At 33.1% G+C, this 14,353-nt stretch overlaps 1 protein-coding gene across 1 annotated transcript in view; it reads left to right on the top strand.

Annotated features, from left to right (window-relative positions):
* NDFIP2 (Nedd4 family interacting protein 2) overlaps positions 1–10,405 on the top strand; it is a gene marked incomplete at its 5' end in the record, with an annotated part of 60,866 nt that extends 50,461 nt beyond the window's left edge. The window contains 4 exons of the mRNA XM_079721699.1: positions 2,447–2,571; positions 5,741–5,807; positions 8,505–8,610; positions 10,004–10,405. Of these exons, the coding sequence (XP_079577825.1) occupies positions 2,447–2,571; positions 5,741–5,807; positions 8,505–8,608 (296 nt within the window). The 3' untranslated portion in view covers positions 8,609–8,610; positions 10,004–10,405. The remainder of the gene's footprint in view (positions 1–2,446; positions 2,572–5,740; positions 5,808–8,504; positions 8,611–10,003) is intronic.
* Between the last annotated feature and the right edge of the window lie 3,948 nt (positions 10,406–14,353).

Raw genomic sequence — 14,353 nt, 5'->3', positions numbered from 1 at the left:
ACAGAGTTCAGTCTATAACAAATTATATCACATGAGCACAATTTACAGGAATTCATACTGCTGGCGGAGAGCATAAAGAAAACATGGTGGCTTACGTTCTTTTGAACCTTATTTCTCTTTTGGGTACAATGATACATATAATAGATATCGGTAAATCTGATTTTGAAGAAATTGGACAGTGTTTAAATTATTTTTTTCCCAAAGCTAAACATACACATACTCAGGTGAAAAGGTGAAAATACCCTTTTGGAATGTTTTGCTGTTTTGGATTTTCTCCATCAGTGCCTCCTATGTTTCAACAACATGACATGCTTGCAAAATGATAGAATGTTTATAGCACACTGAGATGAAAGAGTAAGGTGCTCAGGACTGGTGACAGTCTGTCCTCTGCTCCAGACCTCACCTGCCTGCCCTAAGGGCTGAGGAGAGAAATATCTCAGCCTGTCATTAACACATAGGTAGCAACCAGTTGGGAATCTCTACTGCTGTTTGGTAATATAAATTCTTTAGTTTAAATAGATATAAAATTATTTTTTGTTATGTGCTTTCCCTACAGCTAACACAAATATTAGCCAGTTTGATACAGAGTGGCTATGTGCAATAGATTATTCTACAATGATGGAAATATCCTATCTCTGTTGTACAGTACGGTAGAGAGTAAGCAAGCTTTATTTATAGTAGTGTCTCTTGAAATTGTTTTGCAGGAAAGATGGGACCTAGTCTGTAATGTGAAGAGATCATTTTGTATGGGTAGTGATGATGGCTAGCATTTTTTTAGCAGTCACCATGTGCCAGGTTCTGTACTATGCTTAAGCTCTTCACATTCTCACTTAATCCTCTTATCAATCTTGTGAAGTAGGTACTTAAAGATCAGAGGACTGTGGCTCAACAGAAGTCAGCAGTGAGTCCAAGGTCATATATCTAGTGAGTGAGTACAATGTGACTCAAACACGAGTCTCTTATTTCAAAATTGATTTTTCTGACTATCACACCATATAGTACAGTTTCCCATAAATGATCAAAAAAGCTGCGACTAGAAAGTATTAGGAAGGAAGAAATTAACAGGAGTAGGGGCATTACTTCGAAGAAATAGCCATTTCATTTAAACTTATCCTAAAATGTTTCCTCTTTGTCTTTAGAATTCTGAAAAACTAGAATTTCTCTAGGTAATCTACTTTATTCTCCCTGAGGCTTGGTTGGAGATATTTAGGGTAAGAGGCTGGGCACTGAACAAGATTTAGGTTCAAATTGATCTTTAGTTTTATTATTATTATTATTATTTTGATGATGTTGCTATCTTGGACGTAAATAAGGTACTCTGATTATATCTCAAGGACCTATGTCAGAATGGTTTCTGCTATGAGAAATAGAAAACCCTTACTCAACTGTTTTAAATAGTTAGGAGATTATCTCACAAAACAAGAAGTCCCTGGATGAGCAGACCTCAGGCACAGACCACATCAGTGCTGTGGCTCTACTTTGCTTTGCTTCGGTTTTCTTCACTCCCCCACTATTTGGAGTGATGGTTTAATCCTCAGGCTGATAGCAAGCTCCCTGCAGCAGTTCCAGGCATTACAGTTAAACGTGATACCCAGTGGAAGAAGGGCCTTTTCTTCTTTTCTTTTTAAAAAACTTTCATTGTAGAAATTCTCAAACTAGACAGGAGTGTAATAAACATCTGTGTATCCATCTCCCAGCTTCAACAATGATCAATTTAAAACCACTGTTGTTTTACCTATATTCCATCTTCCCTCTCCTTGCTGTGTTTTTAAGAATTTTTTCAGAAGTCCTATTAAAAAAAAATTCACTGGCAAGGGATTTGGGCCTTCTGTGGTTGTCCCAGAGAGGACTCACCTTTGGGGGCTAAGTATGGGGTCCAGCCTTTCCTAAAAATACAGGCTGTAGAGGTTGGTGAGTTCCTGGGAAGGGGAACAACAGGTTTTGTTAGGTAAGAAGAGAAGGCAATGAACAGTATCTGCTCTGGGAACAATAGTTTATAATTTATTCCGCTCATCTTTAATATTGCTTTTTAATTTGGCTGGCTGATGATGGCATAGACTAGACTTTTTGGGTAGGATCACATGGGAGCTACATTGTGACCTAATTTTTAACTGGTTTAAAAATGCAGCTTCAATAACAAATGTGTGTATAAACGAAAAAAAAAATGCAGTTTCACCTTTTGGTGATAAGCTGTAAGGTGTTGATCCTTGTTGACCAAACTGACAAGAAACCAAGCTTACCCACTTGTTAATGTATAGTAAATAACTAATACATTTGCAAAAGGTAAACTATAGTCTATAAACAAGACTTAATTAGTACAGAATTAAGAGAAAGAACTGCTATTTCCATTGAGTCATGAAGTATTATTGATGTTTATATTATGTCTCTGTTAATTTGTTTCCAAAGTGTGGTCTTTAAAAGAATTAATTATTTCTCTTGCTTTCAGTGGCATTTATTTTCAACTGGCTTGGATTTTGTTTATCCTTCTGTATCACCAATACCATAGCTGGAAGATATGGTGCCATCTGTGGATTTGGCCTTTCATTGATCAAATGGATCCTTATTGTCAGGGTGAGTGTCTTGATAGCCTCTATCACTTTTGTCTCTAAAATTAAAATACATAAAATTTCCTACGTGGTTCACAGATGTTCATTTTGTGTATATGAGCTCAATTATTTTGAGACATTCTTAACTTCTATCCTTAACTATCATAGTGATCTCTGTGGTGTGGACATTTTATGACTGTATTATATGAGAGCTTGTTAGTATGTGGAAAGAACTTTTTGTTTGTTTGTTTTTAATTAATTAATTTATTTATTTTTGGCTGCATTGGGTCTTCGTTGCTGCCTGAGGGCTTTCTCTAGTTGCAGTGAACGGGGGCTACTCTTCGTTGCGGTGCATGGGCTTCTCCTTGCGGTGGCTTCTCTTGTTGCGGAGCATGGGCTTTAGGCGCGCGGACTCAGTAGTTGTGGCTCGCTGGCTGTAGAGCTCAGGCTCAGTAGTTATGGCACACGGGCTTAGTTGCTCCGCAGCATGTGGGATCTTCCCAGACCAGGGCTTGAACCCGTGTCCCCTGCATTGGCAGGCGGATTCTTAACCACTGCGCCACCAGGGAAGTCTCAGTAAGTGGAAAGAACTTTGAAATCAGATAAATCTGAGTTTGAATCTCATCTTTTTGTATATCAGTGTTCTAACTTTAAGTTTTTAAATTGTTCTGAGCATTAGTTTCTTCATGGTAAGCTGATGATAGCTGCCATTCAGTATTTATGTGAGGCATGAACATGACATATTGAGAGTACCTTGCTCAGTTGCTGCACAAGTATATGTGCTCAGTAAATCATGGCTGCCACTATTGTGATATAGTGTAGGTCTGCCTAAAATCAGTTTTAAAACATAAAAATTTCCATTGGTTAGTGAAATTATCATGGACTTAAATATCTTCTCACTGTTTCTTTTTTATTTTTCTTCTTTTTTTTTCTTTTTTGGTAACATTAAGAGCTAAAAAGTACAGTACAGGCCTTTGAGGTAGTTATGAGAACTCATCTTTTTTTCTTTTATATTCCTTCTAAGCCCTTCTTCTTATTTTCCTGTTGGTCCTGGAAATCACCCTCTGTCTATCTCGTATCATTTACAAGGTAGTGTGTAGGGAGATAACAAGAAGTCCTTTTCTTTCTCCTATCTCAACAGCTTTTCTAGCCCCTGAATAATTTTTTGTACCCATTTTACAGGCAGTAGTATTGTTAACATAATCTTCCCCCAGCTCTTTTCCTTTGCCTCTTGAAGGCCCCTTTTGGCTCCTTTTTACAAAGCTTTTCTCCTGATTTCTTTAGGTAAGGCTAGGAAAGTGGCTTTGTTAATTAATAACTCTTCTTAAAAGTTACCCACACATTTAAATGCTATATACAACTAATAAAATATATACTTTTATATAATAAAATAAAATCAGATGAATTCTTTTTTTTCAAATTTAAATCAGATAAATTCTTATTGTTGGTTAATTTATTTTCCAAAATTTGATTTCTGCAGCCTGCGGTTGACCAGTCAACATGAGTTATTTCCTTATTTTAAAAAACCCAAAAACACAGCTTGGCTCAGCCCTATGACTTTTAGTATTTTGAAACACTTGATAACTTAGTAATGAGCCCAAAAGCTTATCCTTTTTACATGGTGACTTTTTCTCTTTGACTTCAAAGTGAAGGTAATTCTATTCTTCACTTGGGAAAAAATAAAGAATAGCTGCAGGTTCGTACTTTTGGTGAAGAATGACATTGTTCTTTTCTGGTTGCCTCTTGTCGGGTAATATATATTAAATATATTTTAAATATTAGAAATATATATATTTAAATATATTTAAAAATAAGAAAGTTAAAAATGTATTGCTTTGGTTCTTTATTCCTTTTGTTCTTGTTCTTATAATCTCTAAAACCTGTATGAAAACCTTTTATTTCTAATTATTAATCATTTGATTAAAAAGTAGTATAGTGCTTTCCTACTTTACAAGCTATATTTCCACAATTTTCTAGTTTTCCCTTTATTGTACATATTTTAAAGGTATAGGAGCATGTGGGATTTGCATCTATGATGGTACTTTGAAATCTCTAATCTTTGTAATTTCTAAAACTCTAAGCTGAGAACTTAGATCATGGTTCATATATTCTAAATACTTCCTGTGAGAATAACTTAAAAGCTTTTAAAAACAGATTTAGATAACCTTTAGTGGATATGCTTCCTCACTAGTAACACTACAATTTGTAGGCATTTTTGTTATAACCACACCTATAAGATTTTTAAGCTTTTATGGAAATTACCAATGAATAGTTGGAAATAATTACCTATAAAGTTGGAGATAGATACATCTGAGGACAAATCTGCATTTAACAAACTCATTTTTAGTTAAATCAGATTCGGTTTAGAGACCAATGGAAACAGAGTAGATTAAATAAGCAGGAAAATTAGACTGATTTAAAAAGAAAACTTTTCGAAGATAATAAATCATCATGTCCCTAGTCTAATCAAGGAGAAGATACCTGTGTCCAGTATCATCAAACCCTGCCTTCCATCTGCCTGTTCATATCCTCACTTCACAGAGAATATAAACTGTCTACCACGGCCACTAATAGGAACTGTTGAAATGCCGCTTCAAGGTTCATTTAGCTGTTCTCAGCTCACTGTTGGGAAATGAATGCTGGAGCATCTAGTTTGAAAATAAAAAGACTCTAATGAGTTGGGGGTCTTTATGTGCCTAGTATTCTTGGCAGTGATTAACAGTAGGGGGTGTATAGAAGGTCAAAAGCTCTTCTTTTTAGAGGTCAGCAGAACATCCCCATCTGATAAGATTAAACTAATGTGGCTTTTGGTGTTAATATCTAAAGCAGCAGGTTGCTGTAGTGTGTTTGGGATGGTAGTTGTGGCTTTGAGAGATTATGAAAAAAGAACTGACATGTGAACTCCTTAATGAGAAAATGTTGGATTCAGATATATAGCACTTATCTTTCTTCTTTACAAGCAGTTTGAAACTATTTTTTGTTTCTAAAATATTTTGCATAAGTGTGTTTGCTGTTATTTTTTCTCAAATAATTATATGTGTATGTCATTAAGTATTTTTTTTCTTTTCTGTTTTTCTTTTCGTGCTGTTTTAAGTGCTAAAGATTATTTGAGGTAAATCATTCTGAAACTAAGACTTATGATTTTCAAATTTAGGTACACAAATACGGTTAATATATTTATGTTTACTCCACAGTTTTCTGATTATTTTACTGGATATTTCAATGGACAGTATTGGCTTTGGTGGATATTTCTTGTACTTGGTAAGTTTATTGTTAATGCATTTCAGTATAACTAATTTGCATTTAGTTTAACTTTGATGTTTCCTAAAAATGTGAGATATAAATATACTGTTTTATAATTTATGTGGAAAAAATTTTTCCTGTTGTAAAATCCTCATATCCAAACACTTATATCATCTTGGCTATTCAGATAATTCTATGTAGCATTCTGGATTTCTGAGTTAAAATTCAGAGCCTGTCAATTTAAAGAATCAGTGGTTGAATGATAAGTCAATCCTACAAAACTTGAAAATCCTAAAATGATTAAAAAATAGTTGCCTTCAGCATTTATTTTGGAAAATATACATGCATAATTTTCTTTTAATGATCGTAGGAAGTGTTGAGAGGAGGACAGTTGGATATTCTGTCCATTCTTTTATTTTTGGATCATTGAAACATTCTTTACACTTTGGAAGTGTACCCTGCATTAATCATTAATCAGTCAGGCATAAGGATAGGCTTCGTGCCTAATGATCACAGTACTTCTGTTGAGTTTTCTTCTTACTTCTTACAAGGCATGTCTTTTATTAATATTGATGAATTTTATGGATTTCCGATTTTTGATCCCTTGTGTTTTCCTCTTTAGATATATGATAATTAAGTTAGTCTTAAAATCACATGATACCTTTAATCCACATTTCAAATTTATTTACTGACATGACGAATACATTTTGTTTCTATTTAGGTTTAAGAGCCCACATTTCTCTAGTAACATAATTATACAGAAAATAGCATTTCAGTAGGTGGCAGTGTTCTCCTTGAGTTTTTATTTAGTCCTGCTGTTGCATCTTTTGGATCTTTGGGGAAACAAAATCTTAGTGGTCGGTTAAGGTCACTAAAAATCCTAGATTGTTTCTCTAATGTTTATAATGAAATTATTCTAATGTTGTGATTTTGTTGGGGAGTCAGACTTGTGCAAAAGTTTAGCCAGTTTTTTGTATTGTTAATTGTTTTCTGACTGATTCTGTGCTCATTATTGAGTTTCTTCCTTAAAAGTGAAAAAATTGATGAAGTCTTTTAGGTATTTAAGCATATTGAATGAGATACTTGCTTATAAATATTATTAGCGGATTGAGGAGCCTTCGGAAGGCAACTGTGAGACAGAGTAGAATGCAGAGGACAGCCCCAGTTCCATATCAGAGCCATAACCTAGCATTTAGGGGAATGTGAAAACTTAATTCATGATCAAAATGTTCCTCTCACATAATACTCAGAAGAGTGCTGAGCACATCATAGAATGCTGAGAAACAATAGCTGCTGAGTGATCGGTTTCTAGATGCGAATTGGCTTATTTTGGAAAATGCCTGAGCAGAACAAAATGTGTCTTAGAATCAGCAGCTTCATAGACAAAAGAAGGGATTTCACAAGTAATTTTGGTGTACATTTTTCAGTAGTACTTTTACGTTTGGATCACAATATCATTATCTTTGAACAGCATCTGGAAGGGCATGAGGGTAGAATTCAGAGCGGGAGTCACAAGTAGAAAGAGGATATGGGAAGCAGATGGGATCAGATTTAGGTGAAACTTATACCACTTGTTTAAGTCATTATTTGTATATCTCTTCTATCTTTCCTCTCTAATTTATTATAACCATGCTTCTTATTTTAGTGCTTCGATTATTGTCTTAGAATTGGGTTACAAATTTCAGTTGAGACTTTACATTTTAAATTGACAGACTCTTCCTCCTGGTGAGGAAAGTTGCATGCGTACATATATTCTGGTCCCTGCCCTCCCGCCCACCATTACCTAGTTAAAAATTTACTGGAGTCAATAAATGTTGCCCTTAGAATTGTATGCTTAAGTATATCAAAGACTTAGCTCTACTAATAATGGTAATGCTTTTTATACTTAGCTCATATTTTTCACCTGAAACTTTGAAGCATTTCACAGGCTTTGTTTTATTGATTACTAAAGATACCTGTGATTATTATAAATGATTATTAATGTAAATGATTATTATTTAAAAATGCTATTTTACAGAGGAGAACACTGAGATAGATAGAAGATACATCTCAAATCATTTAAGAAATCACTAGAGTGGCTGCTTCCAAAGTCTTCTTGATTTTTCTCAACTTAATTTTTATTATAAATTAGTCTTTTATTACTTGAAAATAATAACTAATAAGTAAATTATTTACATAATGCACATATCTCTAAATGCAGATCTTGCAGATGACAGGCACCTGATCTTGCTAGACAGGCTTATTATTGGTTTTATCCCACAATTGTTAGCAATTACATGTATATGTTCTCTCTTGAATACTTTATATCAGTAAATATGTCTTAGTTTGCTTAGTAGTTATAGTAATTAAAAAGTTTGGTATAAAATGGGATTTCTATGAGTTAAATGCATTAGGTAGCTTTGCTTTTTAAGAAATAATTTAGTAAGTGTGTATCTTTGTGTAATTTTGGATTTTCATGGCTAGATTTATTACTTTATTTTAGATACATCTAGGTGTAACAAATTGAAAGAATTAGGGGGTGGCAGTAAAATTTTATTATATTTCCTTACAATAGAGTTGTCATTATAATGTAAAATATATTATGGAATGACTGTAATCCTACATGTTAAATTCTTTAGACCAAGAGGGTCTTGTTTATAATTGTCTATCTAAAATTTATTGTGTCCCCTTTCTGTGTAAGAACATAACATATCTGTATTATTTCAACCTTCTCAGGCCTGCTTCTTTTCTTCAGAGGATTTGTTAATTATCTAAAAGTCAGAAACATGTCTGAAAGCATGGCAGCTGCTCATAGAACAAGATATTTCTTCTTATTATAGAGGTAAGAAATATTAATATATTAACTGTTTATTCCTTTTGTATTCAAATTCACCAGATGCATATTAAATGCTTAATGTGTACTCATGTTGTCTACTCAAATTCAGCATATTTAATAGATTTTTATGCTGTTAACAGTCACTTACCGAAATTTAAGAAGTTGTGGACTTTTAAGATAACCTCCATTTTTAAAATTGAATTTCATACATTTTAATTTTTTAAAATGTATTATGAGTAAACTGAAACTTTAAATCAGACTTTTAAATTTCTTTTTAAAGCTTGACCACAGGATGTATACGAAGTAACCACCAGCACAGCATTTGAAAGCTTGAAAAACAAAATATAACAAAGCACTTACACAGAGAGAATGGGCATTTTGCATAAAACAGTGTGAAATTCACATAGATATCTGGTGGATAAAACAAACAAACAAAAAAACAAATCTGTGATTGAAAAGCAACTTGCCATGCACTGTTCTTAACAAACTGGATCAATGAATAAAAGTTGTGTGAAGAAAATAGGAGCTTTGTTACTATTTTCTTAATGTGTGCCAGTTTGTATCAACAACGAAGGCTGCAACTTGAATAAATGGGAGTATAAAGAAATGAGCAGAGGTTGTCTTACTGGTTATCCAGTGATTTTCTGGAGGCTGTGTCTATAGTAAAGGCATTTATTTATTGTGCAGCTAGTAGATCTTCACATGAAGAGACCTCATATCTCTACTTGCTATACTATTGATACTTCTAAAGCTTCATTGATTTGAACTTTTAAAGTAGTTGAACTGCATAAGCAAAATGTCTACTAAAACACTTAACTTCTGGATGTATCTTTAAGTACAAAATGTTTCAAGTTGCTATGACTTAAGTATAAATAAATTGTATGGTTTGTGATTTGGTTGCTTAAATTTTATGCTTATATGAGTTTTACATAAGCTGACATGATTTACTTATTTCTGCTAAAGAGAACAATGATTACAATTGCATTTCTGGATTATATTTAAATATCACTTTAAATGTTCCACTAAGGTTTCTTCCTCCCCCTAGAAGATGTCACATTTTCTCTTTAACTGGTAAAATGTCTTTATAAGCAGTGACCTTAAGAGTTTGTCGGTATTACCTGTAAGATAAAAGGCAAAGTAATTTTACTAATTTAAATGATATTCTGTGAATATTCAGTGTGATTACCTTGTTTGCATTTTCAAGAGTAAACTATAATGTAAATATTTCCTAGATGGTTAGAAACCTAAACTTTAGAATATATTTTGATATATGCTACCTTATGTCATTCTTACCAAAAGGATATTATATACTTGATGTAATACTGCTTATAAGATCGGTTTTCATTATGCTGTCGTTTGCAACTTAATACATTTTAAGGCTAATTCTTTTTGTCCCTAGACTGCATCGACCAGACATTCCTTTCTTATATCAATGTGAAATTTCCAGATCGTCTGTAAACCTGCAACTTTAATAAGATAGAAGACTACTAAAAGCAGAAGACAAATTAGTGAAGAAAAGATAGAGCTTCATAACTGAATGGCAGAGTGGTTTATGCTTAAGAGCCATTTCTGTTCATTCTCTTAAATATTTATATTTCATTTGTTTTGCACAGTTGCATATGTGCCCATTTAAAAGATTTGGGTATACTTGAAAGAAACCATAAAGTTGTAGCAGTAAAGTGGAGTCACATTTGATTAATCAGTGTTTGATATAATTGAAAGAGTTGAGTGATAAACAGTCTTCCAGCATGTAAATGCCATTGACTTCTGACCTGACATTCAATATAATAAAAATGAAACTATTAACCATGTCAAATACTTTAGTTTCTGGCTCTTAGATTTATCTAGTAACTCTACACATGAAACATCCTTTGTTATATATAGAGTTTTTTGAAACCTGCAGTGCTGATTATTAGGCTTTGTCAGATTGTTGAGCCAATATTTACATCATTATTTAGCAAAACTTTCTGTAAATAACCATGCATAAATTACTTTCTGCATTTTTTCTTAGAAATTGTGTCTAGATATCTCTTCATTAATTTTAAATTAAGTGAACTTAATATATATAGAAAATTTGGGTGTTAAAGATAGTTCTAGGACAAATTTTAAGAAAATGTGGGTATGCCACATGTCCTTTATAAGAAAATCTTTTTTTTTTTTTATAGGGACATGACAGTTTTAGGGTTTCTCAAATGAGAAGTTTGGTTTTTAGCATTGTCCATCTTAGAGATTCTTGCAGGAAGAGATTGTATTAGATATTATATTTATTTCATTTAAGACATTTTTGAAAATTAATTTTCTGAATAAGATACTCTCATTTGCATTTTGTCTTTTAAAAAGCCAATAAAAAGTACCTTTAAATATCATTGTAATATTTTTTCCTTTAGATGTTTAGTTTAATTTAGCAAATAAAAACTTGTGCTTTTAATAGCTTCTTGCTTTCTGATTGTAGGATTAACTTGTAAAAATCATTTCCTGAATTGAGATATGTGAAATATCTGTTTTCAAGTTATGGAAATGTATCTGTGGAATATAGGGGTGTGAGTGTGTTGCGAGAGTGTGTGTGAATATTATTACAACTGGAATCTATTTTACATTCATAAGCTACTACATTTTACAAATCATTTTGTGTCTCATCTGTTTTCTCTTCAGTTATATCTTTGCTTTTGAAATGCAACATTAAAAATGATGGGAATTATCTTTTAAACTTAAAAATCAGTTGATACAGCTATATAGAACATATAAAATTGATTGCTTGTTTATTATTAGACACTGACTGACTACTAAAAGATACATCTAAAACTATTCAGGGTCATTTTTCCATTTCTGAAAAAATAAAATTTATTATGCTTTATAACTTTTTTTGTATTTCTCTGTATTTTCTGATTTATTTCATTGTCTTTGATAAATAAAACATGTTTTGTTTTGCTAATTGAGCCTCCTATTTTCTTGTTTTCCCTCATTTATTCTCCTCCCCTGCTAGAATTTTTATTGTTGGTTAAAGTACCCGTGTTACACCCATTGAAGTAAAACAATAGCCTGGGGTAAAGAAACAAAATATTTGATTTAGTTGCCTGATTTGGAAATTAATTAAAGTTAAAATTTACTTAGAAGAAATGTGAACTCGTGCTAGATCTCTTTATTGCACATTAATTGTCCTGTAGACCTGTACTTTGTTCTTTGTAGTAGTTTTTAATGAAATTAAGCTATGCTACATAGTAAGTTAAAATATCTAGATCATCTATCATACATCAATTTATTAAAATTTTATTTTTGTTTCTGTGGTGTTAATACTTAGTTTCTGCATGTGGATGTTGACCCAATGTCAAAACTTCCCTTTTTGTTTTGATTTTTTCCCCCCAAATCTGTAAGATTCAAGTGTGATGTTACCTGATCCTCTTTAATTGGTACAATTCATTGGTAGTCTTAAATCTCATCATCCAATCAGGAGAATCAGAATATTATTTTAAAAAACAACATTCTCATCTGGATTTATCAGATCCTACGTACTTCCCTTCATTTCCTGTGAGCTTGGACAGAGTAGCTGCTGTTGTGTTTTGGAGATACTTAGTTGCCTTTGCACTCTGCCTTAAAGATTGAAAATCAAAATCCTCGTTAGGTATCTATAAACAATTTTTGAATGAGTGTGAACTGGAGCTCGGAAGTTAATACAAAAAATATATTACATTATTTCTATTATATTTGAATAAACTAGTTATGGCCAGAAAAATCCATTTTTATGTTTTTATGAAATAAACTGAATTTAAGGTAAAAATACATTTTCTATATAGTGTGTTCAGGATACATCTTAGAAATTAAAAGACAAATTCTATAGTTGGTTAAAATGAAAATCTCTTTTTAATAGAAAAAAATACTAATCTCTAGCCTTTTATTGAGTCTATAAGCTATATCCCATGCCTTTGAAGTTCATAAATTTTAACCTGTTAAGACAATAATCACTGATATTTCCAGCAAAACCTCTGATGACAGGAAAAGTGGAGTTCAGAAAGTCCAGTTGGAGAAAAATTCAGGGTTTCTTAATATAATTTTTTTCAACTGGTCTATACTGTCCCCAAAAGCACAAAGGTAATGATAGTGCATCTGATACTGTATTTAACTAGAGTGACATATATATCCTGAGTTTGCTCATAACAGATCTGGTTATTCCTATTTCCTTACCTTATATAGTGCCTCCTCTCTCATAAGTGTCCTAATTTGGAGGAGAAATTATATGATCACCCTGTATATAACTACACTGCTGAGAAGTGACTGCCTAAACCCACTGCCCTTTGAGAGAAGTAACTGCAGTATTAGGGCAGGAGTCACCTAGTCACCTAGTCAGCCCTGCCTAGACACCCGTTTTGTTGGCCTGTAGAACACACATAGTACTATTTTTTTTTCTTTTTTTTTTTTTTTAAATAGAAGTTGTATTGGAATGACTCTGATTATGGTAAATAGTAAACTGAGCTTTTTGTATGTTTAAACTGCTGTTAATTGTTATTTTAATTGTTTGCTATTTAATTCTTCAAATAGTCATGAAATATTAGTGTATTATGTTCTAAAACCTCATTCTTGATAAAGTTCAACTGTTAGATGACAATGTGCCATTTAATATTGAATGTCCTTGCCCATATATAAAGCATGTTTTATATGTGTTAATAAAGTTCAGTAAATGTGGAAATGTGAACCTGTCATGCATGTTTTTCAAAATCAGTTTGATTCACAGTATATTATCACCACCTTGGCCTCACAAAATGTTTATATGATCAAACTTATGTTACATGAAAACAACTGGCATGGAATTAGGTTGGAGTGTGGGAACATCATTTAACTTGTCACAGTAATTTGTATGTTGGGAGATAGATTGCAGTTTAATTTTAATAAATGCAAAAGCATCAGCTTTATGAAGATAATTTATGTTTCTTTCTACTTTGCAAAAGATTAGTCGTCACCTTAGATCAGACCTGCTTATGGGTGTGTATTCTTTTTTATTTTTATTTTTTGCGGTACGCGGGCCTCTCACTGTTGTGGCCTCTCCCCGTTGCAGAGCACAGGCTCCGGACGCGCAGGCCCAGCGGCCATGGCTCACGGGCCCAGCCGCTCTGCGGCATGTGGGATCTTCCTGCACTGGGGCACGAACCCATGTCCCCTGCACCGGCAGGCGGACTCTCAACCACTGCGCCACCAGGGAAGCCCCATGGGTGTGTATTCTTGTTTGGGACATATGACCTAAAATGCAACCTTCCCTAAAGTTATTTAAAAAAACAGAAAAAGCTCATTCCATACTTCATAAAAGTTAAGCAGTTAAAAAGAAAATGTTTATTTTGAACTCAACATGTTTGCTTGTTTTCACTTTTCTTTCTTGATGTTTTCAACTTAGCTTTCTTTTTTTGTTTGTTTTTGTTTTGAAAGATTAAGCTACCTGCTTCTAAAAAACCCACTTAGTTTTCATGGAAACCACTAAAAAAAAATTCAGCATCTAAATAGGGAAGAGATAGGGTTATTGGCCCTTTAACAGCTGACGTTATAGCAAGCCCAGATCACACACTGGTTCACATAATCTTGGAGGTTTTTTTCCTCTCAAGCTTGCAAAACAAAAAGAACAAACAAACCCACTTTATTACTTTCCTACTCCTTCGTGTTTGTTTTAATTAAATCAGTGCTTTACCTTTAGTGACAGCGAGAGGGGCCACAGACGGTCCTTCCTTAAAGCAGTTTCTTTTCTTCTTTTAGCTTTACCAGAAGCATA

Source organism: Hyperoodon ampullatus (assembly GCF_949752795.1).
Source record: "Hyperoodon ampullatus genome assembly, chromosome: 16".
In the NCBI taxonomy this organism is placed as follows: domain Eukaryota; kingdom Metazoa; phylum Chordata; class Mammalia; order Artiodactyla; family Ziphiidae; genus Hyperoodon; species Hyperoodon ampullatus.
The sequence above is the reverse complement of the archived record's forward strand: the minus strand, read 5'-3'. Positions and strand labels throughout refer to the sequence as shown.